The 17,554-nt window shown below is 42.4% G+C and overlaps 1 protein-coding gene across 1 annotated transcript in view; it reads right to left on the bottom strand.

The window, feature by feature from the left end:
* LOC100955743 (signal transducer and activator of transcription 5B) overlaps positions 1–17,554 on the bottom strand; it is a 76,844-nt gene that overhangs the window by 24,654 nt on the left and 34,636 nt on the right. The window contains exons 2-3 of the mRNA XM_023511244.1: positions 7,005–7,142; positions 2,231–2,387 (exon numbers count right to left, since the gene is read on the bottom strand). Of these exons, the coding sequence (XP_023367012.1) occupies positions 2,231–2,387; positions 7,005–7,132 (285 nt within the window). The 5' untranslated portion in view covers positions 7,133–7,142. The remainder of the gene's footprint in view (positions 1–2,230; positions 2,388–7,004; positions 7,143–17,554) is intronic.

Below are 17,554 nucleotides of genomic sequence, written 5' to 3'. Positions count from 1 at the left end.
CCCAGCTATTTTTTGGTTGCAGCCATTATTGTTGTTTGGCGGTCCGGGCTGGATTCGAACCTGCCACCTTAGGTGTATGTGGCTGGCGTCTTAGCTGGTTGAGCTACAGGCGCCGAGCCGATAAGTAAGTTTTTTAAAGGCCATGCCACAGGAGAAATTGGACACCACCTTGACTGAGAAATTAAAATTACCATCATCAGCGACGGGCAGATGGACATTGCATGTCTCTGGATGTGATACTCAAGAAGGACAAATTATAGTTGTCCTCAGATACTGAAGTCTTTGATATAAAATGATGTACTATTCCTATATACCCTATGCATGTCCTCCTGTCCACTTTAAACCATCTCTAGATTTATTTTACCTAATATAATAGAATTTATTATACCTAATAAATGTAAGTGCTATGTAAGCAGTTGTTACATTGTATTATTTTTATTTGTATATTTGATTGTTGTAGTCTTACTTCTTATTGTTTTGTGTTTTTTTTTTCCCTGAATACTTTCAATCTAGTTGGTTGAATCCAAGGATGTGGAACCTGCGGGCATGAAAAATATGTGTGTGTTTGTGTGCAGGGCCGACTGTATTTACAACTGACTGGAGAGGCTCAGCGCCTATAGCTCAGTGGCCAGGCTGCCAGCCACATACACCGAGGCTGGTAGGTTCGAACCCAGCCCAGGCCTGCCAAACAATAATGACAACTACAACAAAAAAAATAGCCAGGCGTTGTGGCAGGCGCCTGTAGTCAGGCGCCTTGGCTACTTGGGAGGCTAAGGCTATTCTCTTAAGAGAATAGCTTAAGTCCAAGAGTTTGAAGTTGCTGTGACCTGTGACGCCATGGCACTGTACCAAGGGCGGCATAATGAGACTCTGTCTCAGAAAAAAAATAAAAAGAACTGACTAGAGATATACAATGTGAACCTCATCATGAGAAAACATTAGACAAACCCAAAATGAGGAACATTTTATCTTTACGAAGTAAGGAGAATTATTTTAAAATGTTAATGTAAGGAAAGACAAATAAGAGTGCAATACAATTCTGCATTAAAGAAGATTAAAGAGGCTCAGCGCCTATAGCTCAAGCGGCTAGGGTGTCAGCCACATATACCAAGGCTGGTGGGTTCAAACCCAGCCTGGGCCTGCCAAACAACGACAACTACAACCAAAAAATGGCCAGGCGTTGTGCTGGGCGCCTGTGGTCCCAGCTACTTGGGAGGCGGAGGCAAGAGAATAATTGCTTAAGCCCAGGAGTTGGAGGTTGCTGTGAGCTGTGATGCCACAGCACTCTACCCAGGGGGACAGCTTGAAGCTCTGTCTCAAAAAAAAAGAAGATTAAAGAGTCGTGACAACTAGATGCGGCATGTGATCCTGGACTGGAGAAGGAAACAGTGCCCTACATAACATTTCTGAGTTAGATGATGCAATGAAAATACAGAGGAGTACCTGAAAGTATTAAATCGATGTTAAATTGACTGACGTTGGTAAGTGTATTATAGCTATGTAAGAGAAGGTTCATGTTCTTTGAAAATGCACACTAAGTTACTTAGGGGTGCAGGAACATGAGATATGCAACTTACTCTCAAGTGACTGAAAAATACGTGTGCTTGTGCTCAGGGAGAACAGAACACAGCAAATGTCAACATTAGGTGAATCTGGGCAAATGTAAGGATTCTTTGGATCATTCTCGCAACTTTCTGTAAGTTTTACATTTATTTTTAAATAAAAAGTTGTTTTTCTTTTGAGACATAGTCTCACTCTGTCACCCTTGATAGAGTGCCATGACATCATAGCTCACAGCAACCTCAAACTCTTGGGCTCAAGTGATCCTCTTGCCTCAGCCTCCTGAGTAGCTGGGACTACAGCCATCCACCACAATGCTCGGTTATTTTTAGAGTCGGCGTTTCACTCTTGCTCAGGCTGATTTTGAACTCCTGAGCCTAAGCAATCCACCCACAATGACCTCCCAGAATGCTAGGTGTACAGGCATGAGCCTTAATAAAAAGTTTTTTTAAATCCACAACCACAAAACCATATACTATATGGTTTTGCATCTTTTTTGCAAAAAGATATAAGAACCTTGTGCATGTACAATGTAACTCAACAATGTTGGGTAGGAAGAGGAGGAAGAAAGTCTCTCTGGGAAGCACTAAAAGGAGGAACACCTCCCCCTGCCCTCCCCCCCGCCCACCATCATAGGACAAGAATTAAGTGTGACTGAGTCCACACCTACCTGGAGCTGTGTGGCGTAGTGCCCCAGCTTGATCTTCAGTAAAAACCCATCTTCCCCCACCTGGTGCTCTGCCTTCTTCTGCAGCTCCTGCACCAGGCCCTCCAGGAGCTGAGTGGCCTTAATGTTCTCCTGTGGATTATCAAGATCTATTGAGTCCCTAGGGGAAAAAAATTACACAATCTGTATATATATATATATATATATATATGCACATTAGCCTGTATAAATGCAGCCTCAACGCATCAGACTTTTGCTTTGACTAAAGATTTCTTTTTTTGAGACAGAGCCTCAAGCTGTCACCCTGGGTAGAGTGCTGTGGCATCACAGCTCACAGCAACCTCCAACTCCTGGGCTTAAGTGATTCTCTTGCCTCAGCCTCCCAAGTAGCTGGGACCACAGGTGTCTGTCACAACGCCTAGCTATTTTTTGGTTGCAGTTGTTGTTTGGCAGGCCCAGGCTGGATTCGAACCTACCAGCTCTAGTATATGAGGCTGGCGCCTTAGCCACTTTAGCTACAGGTACCAAACCTAAAGCTTTCTTCTTAATACTCAATGCAAATTTTAAGAAACAGCCCAGCATAAAATAGACTAAATGCTTACATCAATCTAGCGATAATCTACTAATTATCTTAATTGGATTGTACAGGATGTTTTCATTTCTTTCCCTCCCTCCCTTCCTTCCTTTCTTCCTTTTTTTTTGTTTCAAAACAACACGATGCCCTTTCTCCTTCCTCCTACTGATTTCCTCTGATGCTTATCCAATCTGCTCCTAGAACTGAGAGGAAAAGGACAATACTTTGCATACTCTGAAGGAAGTAAGGACTCAGGTAATTTCCTATTTATTTAATTTCCTATTTACACCTCTCAAACGTGTAAAGGGGGCGCAAGGTCAAGATCATTCTATGTGTCCTTTCCAGCTTCAGTAAGTTTGAGATCCCTGTCACTCCTTTCACATCAAGTAGTTCTTAAGCAGAGGCAGGTGAAATATGTTATTGCTCTGCCCTGGAAGTGAGATGCTAAGGCAGAAGGTACCTACAAGAATGTATACAAGGCAGACCTTGATATCACTAGTTGCAGATATGGGACCGATAGGGCACTGCTAACTTTTGCAGTGAACAAGACAAACCACCCTACGGACTCTGTATTAATTCACAGTCATTTGACTGGTGACAGGGATGGGATAGTCTTCATCCCTTCTTTCTTTCCTTCTTTTCTACAACATAGGTAACAACTGCCACTGGGCAGTGCTACATGACTTAGCTCACTGAAGAAACGAAATAGCTGTCAGACTGAACTAACATTTAGTTACTGCTGACTAGGTCTGGAGCCAAACAAGATAGTGGTCACTAAATGGCGCTATCATCCCTAAATCCCTAAAGTTAGTTAGCAACTGATTTCTTTTCTTTTCTTTTTTTTTTTTTTTGAGACAGAGCCTCAAGCTATGGCATCACAGCTCACAGCAACCTCCAACTCCTGGGCTCAAGCGAGTCTCCTGCTCCAGCCTCCCAAGTAGCTGGGACTACAGGCGCCCACCACAACCCCGGCTATTTTTTGGTTGCAGCCATCATTGTTGTTTGGCAGGTCTGGGCTGGATTTGACCCCGCCACCTTAGGTGTATGTGGCTGGTGCCTTAGCCACTTGAGCCACAGGTGCCGAGCCAGCAACTGATTTCAAACAGAGGCACAAATAGGTGTACCAAAACATTGAAACTATACCTCATTAAATAGAACACCCAGTGCTGCACTTTGAGAAGGCAGTAAAGAAAGTCAAATTTTAAATGCATATGCTCTATGTATTAAGTAAAATAAATATTAAATAAAAGGCCGGAAGACTGAGGGGTAGCCCGGCACCTCTGTTCTGACTGCCAATAGTGTTCCTGCTCTGGGGCACCTCATCTGCAGAGAGTCCAGTATCTGAGCAAAATTAAGAGAAGTACTGGTTCTTTACTTGAAACCTTAACTCTTTGTTAAAAAAACAGAAAAAGACAGAGTTGAGGCAGGAAGATGACTTAAGCCCAGGAGTTCAAGACCAACCTGAGCAACATGGTGAGATCTCGTCTCTACAAAAAGTAGAAAAATTAGCTGGGTGTGTGGGAGGTGCACATCTGTAGTCCCAGCTACTCAGGAGGCTGAGACAGGAGGATCTTGTGAGCCCAGAAGATCAAGATTACGGTGAGGTGTGCACAAAGAATAAGATATTTTTTATTAAAATCTTTATATTCTAAGAAAACCAAAATTAAATCTAGGTTTTCCTTAGTAACAACACAACTCCGTTAACAACTCAGTAAGATGACTACGTGGGAAATCTGCTAAGTGACATTTTAAACGAACTACTCATGTTTTTCTAAAGTCTCTACATCATTAGAACAGAAAAGAAAATGAAACGGGAGTGGAAAAGCACTAAACGAGGTGCAGCTGACATTCTCATGTTGCGCTCAGTTTTTTCCTCACTTAATTACATGAAGCTGAGATTTTTTTAATTGCCTAGAAAATTGCCTTCCTTTGGTGCTCTCTGGTTTCTGAACAGAAATCTGCCACTAACACGAAATTGCAATTATTCCAAGGGAACATCACAGTCAGCTCTCCGGCCATCTTCAAATAGTCGCACCAAGGCTGGCTTCTCCCAGGGGCTGTTAAAGAGGACCCCTGCCCACAGTGGTAGAGGGTTGAAGTATCTGTGTCAAATGCACTGGCAGGCTGTCACCAACTCACAAGCTCTCAGCCCAGAACAGTGTACAGCCTGCTGCCTGGTGTGCAGGGCATTCTACTAATTCTAAAAGAATCTTACAACAATTCCTCCCTCCCCTAGAGGGTCATAAGTAATTGAGAAAATAAGGGAAAATTACAATGCCTGTTAAATCTACCATCAAAATGTAAATTTTGTTAATATTTTAGTGTATTTTCTTTTAGTCTTTATGTGTCTATGTAACACATAAACTAAAAGAAATCAACATCTCTGCTGTTAAATGATTTGTTAAATATTTAGTTATAAATTCATTAATTTAATAAATGTGAAATAACATATACTTAGTAAATCCCAATAAAATTATATGCATATCTTATCTGCCCCACTAAACACTAAATTCTCTCTTTTTTTTTTTCTTTTAAGAGACAGAGTCCTGGAATTCCCTGGCTCAAGGGATCCTATCACCTTAGTCTCCTAAGTAGCCGGGACTACAGGTATGTGCCACCATGCCAAGTGAAATAGTGAAATAATTCTTTGCACACAAGGGCTTTAATTTTTTTCATTATAAACTCTGCTGTGTGTGACACTGCTTGGTACCCTATAGGCATTCAAAGGATATTTAGTGACTGATCTTTATTAATGGCAATATTCTAATGCTTTTAGCTAGTATTTACTGTTTTTTTTTCTTTTAAATAGGAGACAAAGTTTCACTCTGTCAAGCTGGAGTACAGTGACCTGATCACAGCTCACTGTGACTTTAAATTCTTGGGCTCAAGCAATCCTCCCACCTCAGCCTCCTGAGTACCTGGGACTAGAGGTATGGGCCACAATACCCAGTTAATTTTTTATGGAGACAAGGGCTTGCTGTGTTATCTAGGCTGGTCTTGAACTCCTGGCCTCAAGCAATCCGGCCTCTGCCTCCCAGAGGGCTGCAATTACCAGCACATGCCATCATTCCTAACCAGTACTTTTTATGTACATGATAAAAGGAAGAAGTCTTGGCCAGGCACAGTGGCTCACACCTGTGATCCTAGCATTCTGGGAGGTGGGAGAATCATTGGAGCTCAGGAGTTGGAGACTAGCCTAAGAGTAAGACCCTGTCTCTTCAAAAAACAGAAAAAAAAAAAAATTATCCAGGCAAGATGGCATGCCCATTTAGTCCCACCTATTTGGGAGGCTGAAGCAGAAAAGTAACTTGAGCCCAGGAGTCTGATGTCACAGTGAGTTATGATGACAGCATTGCACTCTAGCCTGGGTGACAGAATGAGACTCTCAAAACAAAAAGGAGGCTCAGCGCCTGTGGCTCAAGCAGCTAAGGCGCCAGCCACATATACCTAAGGTGGCGGGGCGGGTTCGAATCCCCAGCCCGGGCCCACCAAACAACAATGATGGCTGCAACCAAAAAATGGCCGGGTGTTGTGGTGGGCGCCTGTAGTCCCAGCTACTTGGGAGGCTGAGGCAGGAGACTCGCTTGAGCCCAGGAGTTGGAGGTTGCTGCGAGCGTGATGCCATGGCACTCTACCCAGGGGGATAGCTTGAGGCTCCGTCTTAAAAAAAAAAAAAAGAGAGGAAGAGGAGAAGGGAAAGAAGGGGAAGGGGAACAGATCCTTCTTTAAAAATCCCAGGAGTTATTTCATCTTCCTAAATTTAAGATGGAGTCAAGTGAATAACATAAAATTTATTTCAGGCTGTGCACAGTGGCTCACACCTGTAATCCTACTAGTACTCTGGGAGGCTGAGGCAGAAGGATAGCTTGAGTTCAGTAGTTTGAGACCAGCCTTAGCAACAGCAATACCCTGTCTCTACTAAAAATAGAAAAATTAGCCAGATGTGGTGGTGGGCGCCTGTAGTCCCAGCTACTGGGGATGATGAGGCAGGAGGATCATTTGAGCTCAGGGGTTTAAAGTTACTGTGAGCTGGGCAATGCCATAGCGCCCTGGCCTAGGCAACAGAGTGAGACTCTATCTCAAACGGAAAAAAAGTTTTAAAACATAATCTTTTAAAATAGCTTTGTAATCATGATAGCTTTGTAATCAAAGTTCAATATTCTTCTGCTTCACAAAATGATGCAAAAATCTTTGTTCACCTACCAAGCTTGGCTTTCAATCCACTGGGATAAATAATGCCGCACCTCAATGGGGAAGTGCTGGCCATACAACGCCTGCATCTGATGAAGGGCTTCTCCTTGGAGCTGCTGGGCTTGTATCCACACGGCCATGGTTTATAACCTGGTAAACAAATCATCAGTGGTTTGGTTAGTCTTTTTTCTGTACTCCCCTTTCAAGCCTACTAAATATTCACGTACTTATAAAATTGAATGTTTTTAGCCTTTTGTAAACTGAAGATAAATTTTTTTTGAGACAGTCTCACTCTGTCGCCCTGGGTAGAGTGCAGTGTCATCATAGCTCACAGCAACCTCCAACTCTTGGGCTCAAGTGATCCTCTTGCCTCAGCCTCATGAGTAGCTGGGACTACAGGTGGCAGCCACAACCCCTGGCTATAAAAATAGTATTCTTGAACTGGATTTTAGCTTTTAAATGTTTTTAGCATGGCCATGGAAAAGTACACAACTGGGTCTATGAAGCTCTGACTATAAAATATACTGAGCAAAACAAAAATACAAAATCAGCATTAGAGAAAGAAGTGCTATTAACTTCAATGTCATAGACATATATTGTTTACTTTTGTTCAAAATTCTTGGCAGTGGTAAGCAGCATTTTAACAATAATAAATAATTAGCAGAGAGACTTTAAGAAATCACTGGATTTATATTTGATATTTTGACTTTAAGAAATGTACTAAAGGTTCGGCATCCTTAGCACAGCGGTTATGGCACCAGCCACATGCACTGAGGCTGGTGGGTTCAAACCCAGCCTGGGCCTGCTAAACAATGACAACTGCAACAACAACAAAAAAATAGTTGGGCGCTGTGGCGGGTGCTCCCTGCTACTTGGGAGGATAAGGCAAAAAGAATTGCTTAAGCCCAGTAAAAGAGAAAATATCTAAAGCATGGATTGAACTCTATGTATTATCACGAGTTACTGAAGCAGCAATGCTTTGTGCCCAAAGAGTACAGATTTATCTGGAAAAAGTGTCCCAAGGTTCATCCTCTGAGTTACCCATAAGGAATTTTTGAAGCAATATTCTGTTACAGCACTCAAAACTCTTTCAGACACAAAAACAATACATTCCAACTAAGAGTCAGAAACAGAAACCACTATACTCCAATAGAGGGTAGATTTTTAAAACACACTCTTGATATTCAGAAAAAGTTTTATAAAACTACCATGATGTTGTCTCAGATCCACCTGACAATTTTTAACTCATTTGGCAGAGACTCTGGGATCACCAGATCGGGACAGAAACATGACTTCATGCAACTGTGGGGACTAAAACTGAACCTTGCTCTAACACATTTTTCCACAAAGTGGAATTTGGTAAGAAGGCAGGGTTGTCTTGAATTCCATTCAAAATGATTTGTACAATTCTCCTAAGAACTAGGTTGCCATTAGGGTCCAGGGAATTGGACTTGGATTTTGTTTACTGCCAGGGAACTGCACATGTGTGTTAGGAAACAAAAATCCCTTCCCTGATAGTTGTAGTTGTCTGATCATGTAACACTGAGCTATTTATGGAACAAGTCAGTTAGCCAACAATGAGGTGTATGGGTGTGGAGGGGGAGGTGCCAGTTACCTATTTTAGACTTGTGCAATGCTATGGAACACTTGAGCGGTGTACAACTTTATTTAGGGCTTTTAGGTATGAAGGCTAGGATCACTGTGAGATCACCCAAGACCTCAAATTTCAATGTTGACTGTGAGTTCAACAGAAGAAAGTCTTGGATAAAAGAGCTCTCTTCCGAAGCAATCCTACTCTATTATCAAACATCTGGAAGGCATTTAATTGCACAATATAATTTTAATCAAATGAATCATATCCCAAGACTTTGGAAAATCAGAACAGATATTAAATCACGATTTTTGGATGAAGAGTAAAGACCTGGGTGGATGAAGGTGCTTAGGCACTAAGGGATGTAGAGCTCCGGCATTAATCTTTCCTAGTGGTAAAGACTAAGACGCAGGGCCCCACCAGAGCTCTCTTAATGAACACGTACACAATACAACAGAAACATTTTCATGCATATCTATTCATTAGCTGAATTAACCCCAAAGAAAGAAAACTGTGGGAAAATATTCATCTCCTCAGAGATTCCTTCTCAGTTCACCCAAATAAAATTGCATTCTGGTCACTCTCTAACCTCTGAATCTGCTTTATTTTTTTTCCTTAACATTTATCATTTCCTAACATTTATCTCATATATATATATATATATATATATATATTTTTTTTTTTTTTGAGACAAGAGTCTCACCGTCACCCATGCTACAACAGTGGTGCAATCACAGCTCACTGAAGTCTTGAACTCCTATTCTCAAAAGAAACCTTCCCGTTTCAGCTTCTTGAGTAGCTAGGACTACAGCTGCATGTCACTGGCTGATTCTTTTGCAGAGATAGGGTGTTATGTTACCCAGGTTGGTCTTAAACTTCCTGGCTTCAAACAGTCCTCATGACTTGGCCTCCCGAAGTGCTGGGATTATAGGCATGAGCCACCACACTTGTCCTAAAATTTTAGCTGTTTGTTTGTTTTTTGCAAATTTTGGCCAGGGATGGGTTTGAACCTGCCACCTCCGGCATATGGGATCAGTGCCCTACTCCTTTGAGCCACAGGCGCTGCCCTAAAATTTTAAATACTAGGTTGGAAGGCGGAGTGCAGTGGCTCTTGCCTATAGTTCCAGCATTTGAGAGGCCCAGGTTGGTGGACTGCCTGAACTCAGGAGTTGAAGATCACCCAAGAGCAAGAGTGAGACCCAGTTTCTTTTTTTTTGAGACAGAGCCTCAAGCTGTCCCCCTCTGTAGAGTGATATGGCATCACAGCTCACAGCAACCTCCAACTCCTGGGCTCAAGCGAGTCTCCTGTCTCTGCCTCCCAAGTAGCTGGGACTACAGGCGCCAGCCACAATGCCCAGCTATTTTTTGGTTGCAGCCGCCATTGTTGTTTGGCGGGTCCAGGCTAGATTCAAACCCGCCACCTTAGGTGTATGTGGCTGGAGCCCTAGCCACCTGAGCCACAGGCGCCAAGCCAGAGACCCAGTTTCTAAAAAAAAAAACATAGCTGGGCTCTGTGGTGGGTGCCTATAGTCTCAGCTTCTTGGGAGGCTAAAGTAAGAGGATCACTCCAGCCCAAGAGTTTGAGGTTGCTGTGAGCTGTGATGCCATAGCACTCTACCAAGGGCAACAAAGTAAGACTCTGTCTCAAAAAACAATAAATAAAATAAAATAAAATAAAAATTTAAATACTAGGTTGAGAAAAAACACAACTCCCCCTCCCCAATTATATGAATAAAACTAAAATCTAAGTAATGTTTTTCTTCATACATGTCAAAACTCTTCACCCAATTATTCGGTTACGTCCATACCTGGAGTAAGCTGATCCTCTGTCCTGACTCACTAGCATTCATCCGGCCATCAAATGCTACTCTACATCTGCAGAGGCTGCACCTCTGTCCCTGAATACATCCCCTTCTGCTTATTTACCGGCAGCCCCATCTTCAATTCATGATGCTCTGAAAGGGAAGTGGTTTGTATCTTTGGTAAATCATCACAGGGGATTCTCTGAAGACTGGGAAATGGATTCACAATCTTATTTTTAGGCCAAACATGAGAACTGTTTGAGCTCAGCTTAGTTGCACTCTTAGTGTTCACAAGTATTCCAAGACAACCTATAACAGCCTTGGATACAGAATATTCTATTTTCTGAAAGCATACGGTATCTACCTTGTCCTTACATATCTGGATGTATCCAAGAGCTAGGAATGTCAAATAAATTGGGCCCCAGGCACTTGTTAATAAAAGTTATGAAGTCTAACAGTCCACAATGCTTTATGCTTACTGAAAACCACAAAAATGAATGTTTACTACATAAATAAGTACACTGGTTTTTTTTTAGTACATTAGATTTAAGGATAATTTTGCATCAGTAATACTTTATCATATGCTTTCCCTTTCTTAAAGTAAAATATGAACTTTTGTGAACAAAAACATTACTCTCTCTGAAGACTTCTAGAATACTGTAGCCAAGGTCTTTTTTTTTTTTTTTTTTTTTTTTTTTGAGACAGAGCCTTAAGCTGTCACCCTGGGTAGAGTGCTGTGGCATCACAGCTCATAGCAACCTCCAACTCCTGGGCTCAAGCGAGTCTCCTGCCTCAGTCTCCCAAGTAGCTGGGACCACAGGTGCCCACCACAACGCCCGGCTATTTTTTTGGTTGCAGCCCTCATTATTGTTTGGCAGCCCGGGCTGGATTCGAACCCACCACTTTAGGTGTATGTGGTTGGCGCCTTAGCCACTTGAGCCACAGGCGCCGAGCCCCAAGGTCTTGACATAGCTATAGTGTGAGGGAAGGAACATACAGAGTGTCTGAAATTAGCAGGCTCAATATATGTCAACTAAGTGAATAAAATCTTGCATGGTGTGGGAGGGTTTAAATCTATGTAAAGACTTGGTTTGATGGGTTCATGTGTGTAATTTAAACATTCTATAATTTCTATTCATCATCTCATTACCCCCATCCCAGGGGAAAGTCTCTAAAATGGGGTTAAAATTTCAGAGAGGCTCGGCACCCATAACACAGTGGCTATGGCACTGGCCATATACACCGAGGCTGATGGGTATGAACCCAGACTGGGCCAGCTAAGCAACAAGGACAACTGCAACAGAAAAATAGCTGGGTATTGTGATGGGCACCTGTAGTCCCAGCTACTTGGGAGGCTGAGGCAGGAGAATCATTTAAGCTCAAGAGATTGAGATTACTGTCTGAGCTGTGATGCCATGGAACTCTACCTAGGGTGACATAGTGAGACTGTCTCAAAAAGAAAAAAAATTTTTTTTTAGAGATAAGGGGCTCATGCCTGCAATCCTAGTACTCTGGGAGGCCAAGGCAGGTAGACTGCTTGATCTCAGGAGTTCAAGACCAGTCTGAGCAAGGGTAAGACCTCGTCTCTACTATAGATAGAAAAACTAACCAGGCTTGTGGCCAGTGCCTATATTCTCAACTACTCAGGAAGCTGAGACAAGAGGATCACTTGAGCCTAAGAGTTTGAGGTTGCTGTGAGCTATGATGCCACAGCACTCTACTAGGGCAACTAAGTGACACTCTGTCTCAAAAAAAAGAAAAAAATTTAGAGATAATGCTGAACTCACCTAAACATAGTTCTGCCAAAGGTTTAACCTCCTAAACTTCTATATGCCTCAGTTTTCTCATTTGTAAAATGGGCACAATAATACTTTTGTCAGCTCAGCGCCTGTAGCTCACAGCGGTTAGGGCACCAGCCTCATACAATGGAGCTGGCAAGTTCAAATCCAGCCCAGGCCTGCCAAACAACAACAACCACTACCACCAAAAAATAGCCAGGCCTTTGTGGTGGGTCCCTGTAGTCCCAGCTACTTGGGAGGCTGAGGCAAGAGAATTGCTTAAGCCCAAGAGTTTGAGGTTGCTGTGAGCTGCAACGCCACAGCACTCTACCCAGGGCAATAGCTTGAGACTCTGTCAAACAAACAAAAATAATAATACTTTTAAGTCCCTCAGGGGGTTGCTGTAAGAGTGAGTTAATTCTGTATAAATACTTAAAATAGTGCCTGGCTCACAGTAAGTGCTCTGTTTACTCACTTTTTTTTTTTTTTAGAGGCAAGAGTCTTGCTTTGTCACCCAGGCTGGGTACAGTGGTTTCATCATAGCTCACTGCAACCTCAAATTTTTAGGTTCCAGTGATTCTCTTGCCTCAGCCTCCCAAGTAGCTAGCACTACAGGTGCAAGCTACCATGCTACTTTTAGAATTTTTCTGTAGAGACTAGGTCTTGTTCTGTTGTTCAGGTTGGTGTCAAATTCCTGGGCTCAAGAAATCCTCCCACCTTGGCCTCTAGAAATGCTGGGATTATAGGTGTGAGCCACCACATCTATGTGCTCACTGTTATTCTTACTATTACCTTAAACTTAGGAAAATGACTTCGTTCTCCCCATTTCCAGTTTTAACTCAATTTAATGAACCTCTTTTTTCAAAGTTAGTCCTCCACAAATAGCTCTTGCTATCTTTCTCCTTAACCAATATCTTCCCAATATAAACTTTACCTTCTTTTTAAAAGTTGGTATTCAGCTAGGCCTGGTGGCTCATGCTTGTGATCCCAGCAACTTGGGAGGCCCAGGCTGGAGGATTGCTTGAGCGACACCAACCTGAACAACAGAGGAAGACCCCACCTGGACAAAATATACAAAAATTAGCTGAGTGTGGTGGCAGGGACCTGTAGTCCTAGCTACTTGGGAGGCTAAAGCAGGCCGATCACTGGAACCCAGGAGTTCAAGGTTGCAGTGAGATATGATGATGCCACTGCACTCTAGCCTGGGTGACAGAGTGAGACTCTTTCTTAAAACAAACAAACAAGATGGTATTCCTATTTCTTTTTTTTTTTTTTTGAGACAGAGCCTCAAGCTATCCCCCTGGGTAGAGTGCCGTGGCATTACAGCTCACAGCAACCTCCAACTCCTGGGCTCAAGCGAGTCTCCTGCCTCTGCCTCCCAAGTAGCTGGGACCACAGGCGCCCGCCACAACGCCCGGCTATTTTTTGGTTGCAGCCGTCATTGTTGTTTGGTGGGTCTGGGCTGGGGATTTGAACCCGCCACCTTAGGTGTACGTGGCTGGCGCCTTAGCCGGGTGAGCTATAGGCGCCGAGCCGGTATTCCTATTTCTTAATCAATTTCACTGGGCACAAGCACTCTACAGATAAGAACTGTTGGGAAGTAGAGAAAAGGTACCGTGAGCTCTGCTCCCTTACCCCTGAATGAGAGAACTTAGAATTGTGAAGGGTGAAGTGTGGTATAACAAGAACAAGACTTTGCCTTTGCCAAACATATACTAAACCCTAAAAACAAACAAACAAACAAACAAAAAACAATAAACCCCATTCAGATGTCAGACTGAGCCACCCGGGAGCCTCAACTTCACACCTATTTCTTTTAAGGACATACCAATTAAAGTACAAAAGACAACTAATAAAACTAATAAAGTTTTAATTTATTGTACTGCTTTATGAATTATTCACAATAAATATTTTGATTCACTTCACAAAAATAAGTCAGAAGAAGGCTGAGAAATATAATAACATTTACCAGTGTTATTAAGTACCATCCAGATTTAAGAGCCAACATTTACTGAGCACTTACTATATTATTTATAACATGTGCTTTTGTGAATCAACTCATTTAATCCTTATTAAAAAAAAACCCTAGGAGGTAAATACTATTATTAGCTTTATAGATAAGAAAATTGAGGTTCAGCAAGCTTAAGCAGGATTGTAAAATGGTGTAGTAATTTTGGAAAACAATATGGCAGTTCATAAAAGGTTCAACATAGTTGCCATATGATCAAATAGTTCCATTCCTAAGGATAGTCCTATGAGAAGTGAAAACAAATGTCCACACAAAAGCTTGCACACAAATGTTCATAGCAGGATTATTCATAATAGCCAAAAAGTGGAAAAACCCCAAATATCCATCAATAGATAAATGGACTAATATGGATATAAATGAATAAGTAAAATGGGTAAAATGGAATCTTATTCAGATATTACAAAGAAATGAAGCACTATACAGGTTACGATATGGATGAATCTTAACAACATTACGCAAAGTGAAAGACAGACACAGAAGGCAACGTTATTATAAATGTTATTTTTATGAAATGTCTAGAATAAGCAAACCCATAGAAACAGAAAATAGACTGGGAGGGGGATGAAGAATGACTGCTAATGGGTATGAAGTTTTCTTTGGGGGGGGTGGAGATGATGAAAATGCTCTGGAATTAAAATAGTGGTGATGGTTGTATAACTCTGAGAATATACTCAAAAAACCTTTTAGAGCGTATACTTTGAAGGGGAAATTTTATAGGATGTGAGTATATCTCAATCAAGTGACTTTTAACCAAAGAGAGAAGTAAAGTACTTGCCCCAGGTCCCACACTCCTAAGGGGTGCCATCTGGGCTGTACTTTTCTGAACGACTGTTAAATTTCAGAATTTATTTATTTTATTTCCTTCCTTCCTTCCTTCTTTTCATTTTTTATTGAGACAGAGTCTCACTTTGTGGCCCTCAATAGAGTACTGTAGAGTCATAGCTCACAGAGACCTCCAACTCTTGGGTTTAAGTGATTCTCTTGCCTCAGCCTTCCAAGTAGCTGGGACTATAGGCACTTATCAGATGCCCGGCTTTTTTTTTTTTTTTTTGGTAAAGATGGGGTCTCTGGCTCATGATGGTCTCGAACCTGAGCTCAGGGCAATCCACTCGCTTCAGCCTCCCAGAGTGCTAGGATTACAAGCGTGAGCCACCATGCCCGGCCAGAATTTATTTTTTATTTTATTTTTTGAGACAGAGTCTCATATGTTACCCTCAGAGTGCCATGGCATCACAGTGTCACAGCATCCCCAAATTCTTCAGCTTAAGCGATTCTCTTGCCTCAGCCTCCTGAGTAGCTGGGACTGCAGGTGCCTGCCACTAGGCCTGGCTATTTTTTTGTTGTAGTTGCCATTGTTGTTTGGCAGGCCTGGTCCGGGTTTGAACCCGCCAGCCCTAGTATATGTGGCTGGCGCCCTAGCTGCTGAGCTACAGGCGCCAAGCCTATATTTCAGAATTTAAAGAGAGGAAAATAGTAAGAGATTAAAATAAAAAACCTAATATTGAGAGGCTCTGATTTTGGCAAAAGCTAGGGCTGGGCAGAAGATGTGTAAAAATTGCTTCTGTTCTGGAAAGTATATGGCAAAGAGCCAGGATTTAAAACTATTAAACATATCAGCACTAATTAATGACTACAGGGCTATGGATAGAATACAAAGAGCAAGTTCTCCAGTTAGGTTTATGCGTTTACTGTCAATATTAACATCATTATTGCATACAGTAAGCAGTAGTGGTTACCCAGTAGCACAGATTATGATGGACAGAAAAATAATGAATAAACAATGAAGGATGAAGACTATTAAAATTGGCTACCATCAAGAAAGAAGGGAGGGGGTGTCTCAAAGGGGTAGGGCGCCGGCCCCATATGCCGGAGGTGGTGGGTTCAAGGCCAGCCCTGGCCAAAAACTGCAAAAAAAAAAAAAAAGAAAGAAAGAAGGGAGGAGTAAAACAATCACATTTAGGAGTAGATCAATACCAGAGCCACCTGCTCTTTAAAAAAACTCAACAAATGGCTAAATACTACCTTATAAGCAATTAGGAAGGCAAGTCTCTTTAAAAAAATCATATTATTAAACAGGTGGAAAGAGAACAAAAAGAATAAAAGTATTTGGCCCAAAAAGAAACAAATAAGGAAAAATTAGTCCAGGCAACACAGAGATGATAATATTCTGGGAGGATACAGTCATAAATCTTCATGTCATAGCCAGATCATTACATATTACATTGGGAAGAAGTAAGAAAGGAGGAGGGAAAGGAGAGAGGTGAGGGGGAGGGAAGGAAGGAGAGGGTAGAGGCAGGAGTTATTTACTAAATACAAAACTCAAGTCTTAATCAGCAGGTTATCACATATTTAAAATGCTCATTGAGGGCGGCGCCTGTGGCTCAAAGGAATAGGGTGCCAGCCCCATGTACCGGAGGTGGCGGGTTCAAACCTAGCCCCAGCCAAAAACTGCAAAAAAAAAAAAAAAAAGAAAAAGAATAAAATGCTCATCGAAATATAAGGTAGGCTGGGCATGATGGCTTATGCACTGTAATCCCTTTGGGAGGCTGAAGCAAGAGGACTGCTTAAAGCCAGGAGTTTAGGACCAGCCTGGGCAACAAAATAAGATCCTGAGACGCCATCTCTATAAAAAATTAAAAAGAAAAATTACTGGGCGGCGCCTGTGGCCCAGTGAGTAGGGCGCCAGCCCTATATACTGGGAGTGGCGGGTTTGAACCCGGCCCCAGCCAAACTGCAACAATAAAATAGCCAGGCGTTGTGGCGGGCACCTGTGGTCCCAGTTACTCAGGAGGCTGAGGCAAGAGAGTCACCTGGAGGTTGCTCTGAGCTGTGATGCCATGGCACTCTACCGACAACAAAGTGAGACTGTCTCTAAAAAAAAAAAAAAGAAAAGAAAAAGAAAAAATAAATCAGATCTATCCTTGGGGTGGCGCCTGTGGGTCAAGGAGTAGGGCGCTGGCCCCATATACCAGAGGTGGTGGGTTCAAACCTGGCCCTGGCCAAAAACTGCAAAAAAAATTACCTAAGCATGTTGGTGCCTGTAGTTCGAGTTACTCAGGAGGCTGAGGCAGGAGGACTGCTTGCTTGAGCCCAGGAGCTTGAGGCTGCACCACTGTACTCTAGCCTGGGTGACAGAGTGAGACCGTGTCTCTAAAAAATTTTTTTAAGTAAATAAAATAAAAGATATTTATTTTGGCCAAATATTAATTTTGGAGCACAGTCCCCCAAATAAAAAGAGCAGACTTAAATAAGCACCATAGGCTCGGCTCCTATAGCTCAACCGGCTAAGGCGCCAGCCACGTACACCTAAGGTGGCGGGTTCGAATCCCCAGCCCGGACCCGCCAAACAACAATGACGGCTG

The sequence above is a fragment of the Otolemur garnettii genome, unplaced genomic scaffold, assembly GCF_000181295.1.
Source record: "Otolemur garnettii isolate 467f Iridium unplaced genomic scaffold, OtoGar3 scaffold00018, whole genome shotgun sequence".
Lineage (NCBI taxonomy): Eukaryota > Metazoa > Chordata > Mammalia > Primates > Galagidae > Otolemur > Otolemur garnettii.
This window is presented reverse-complemented; position numbering and strand designations above follow the sequence as displayed.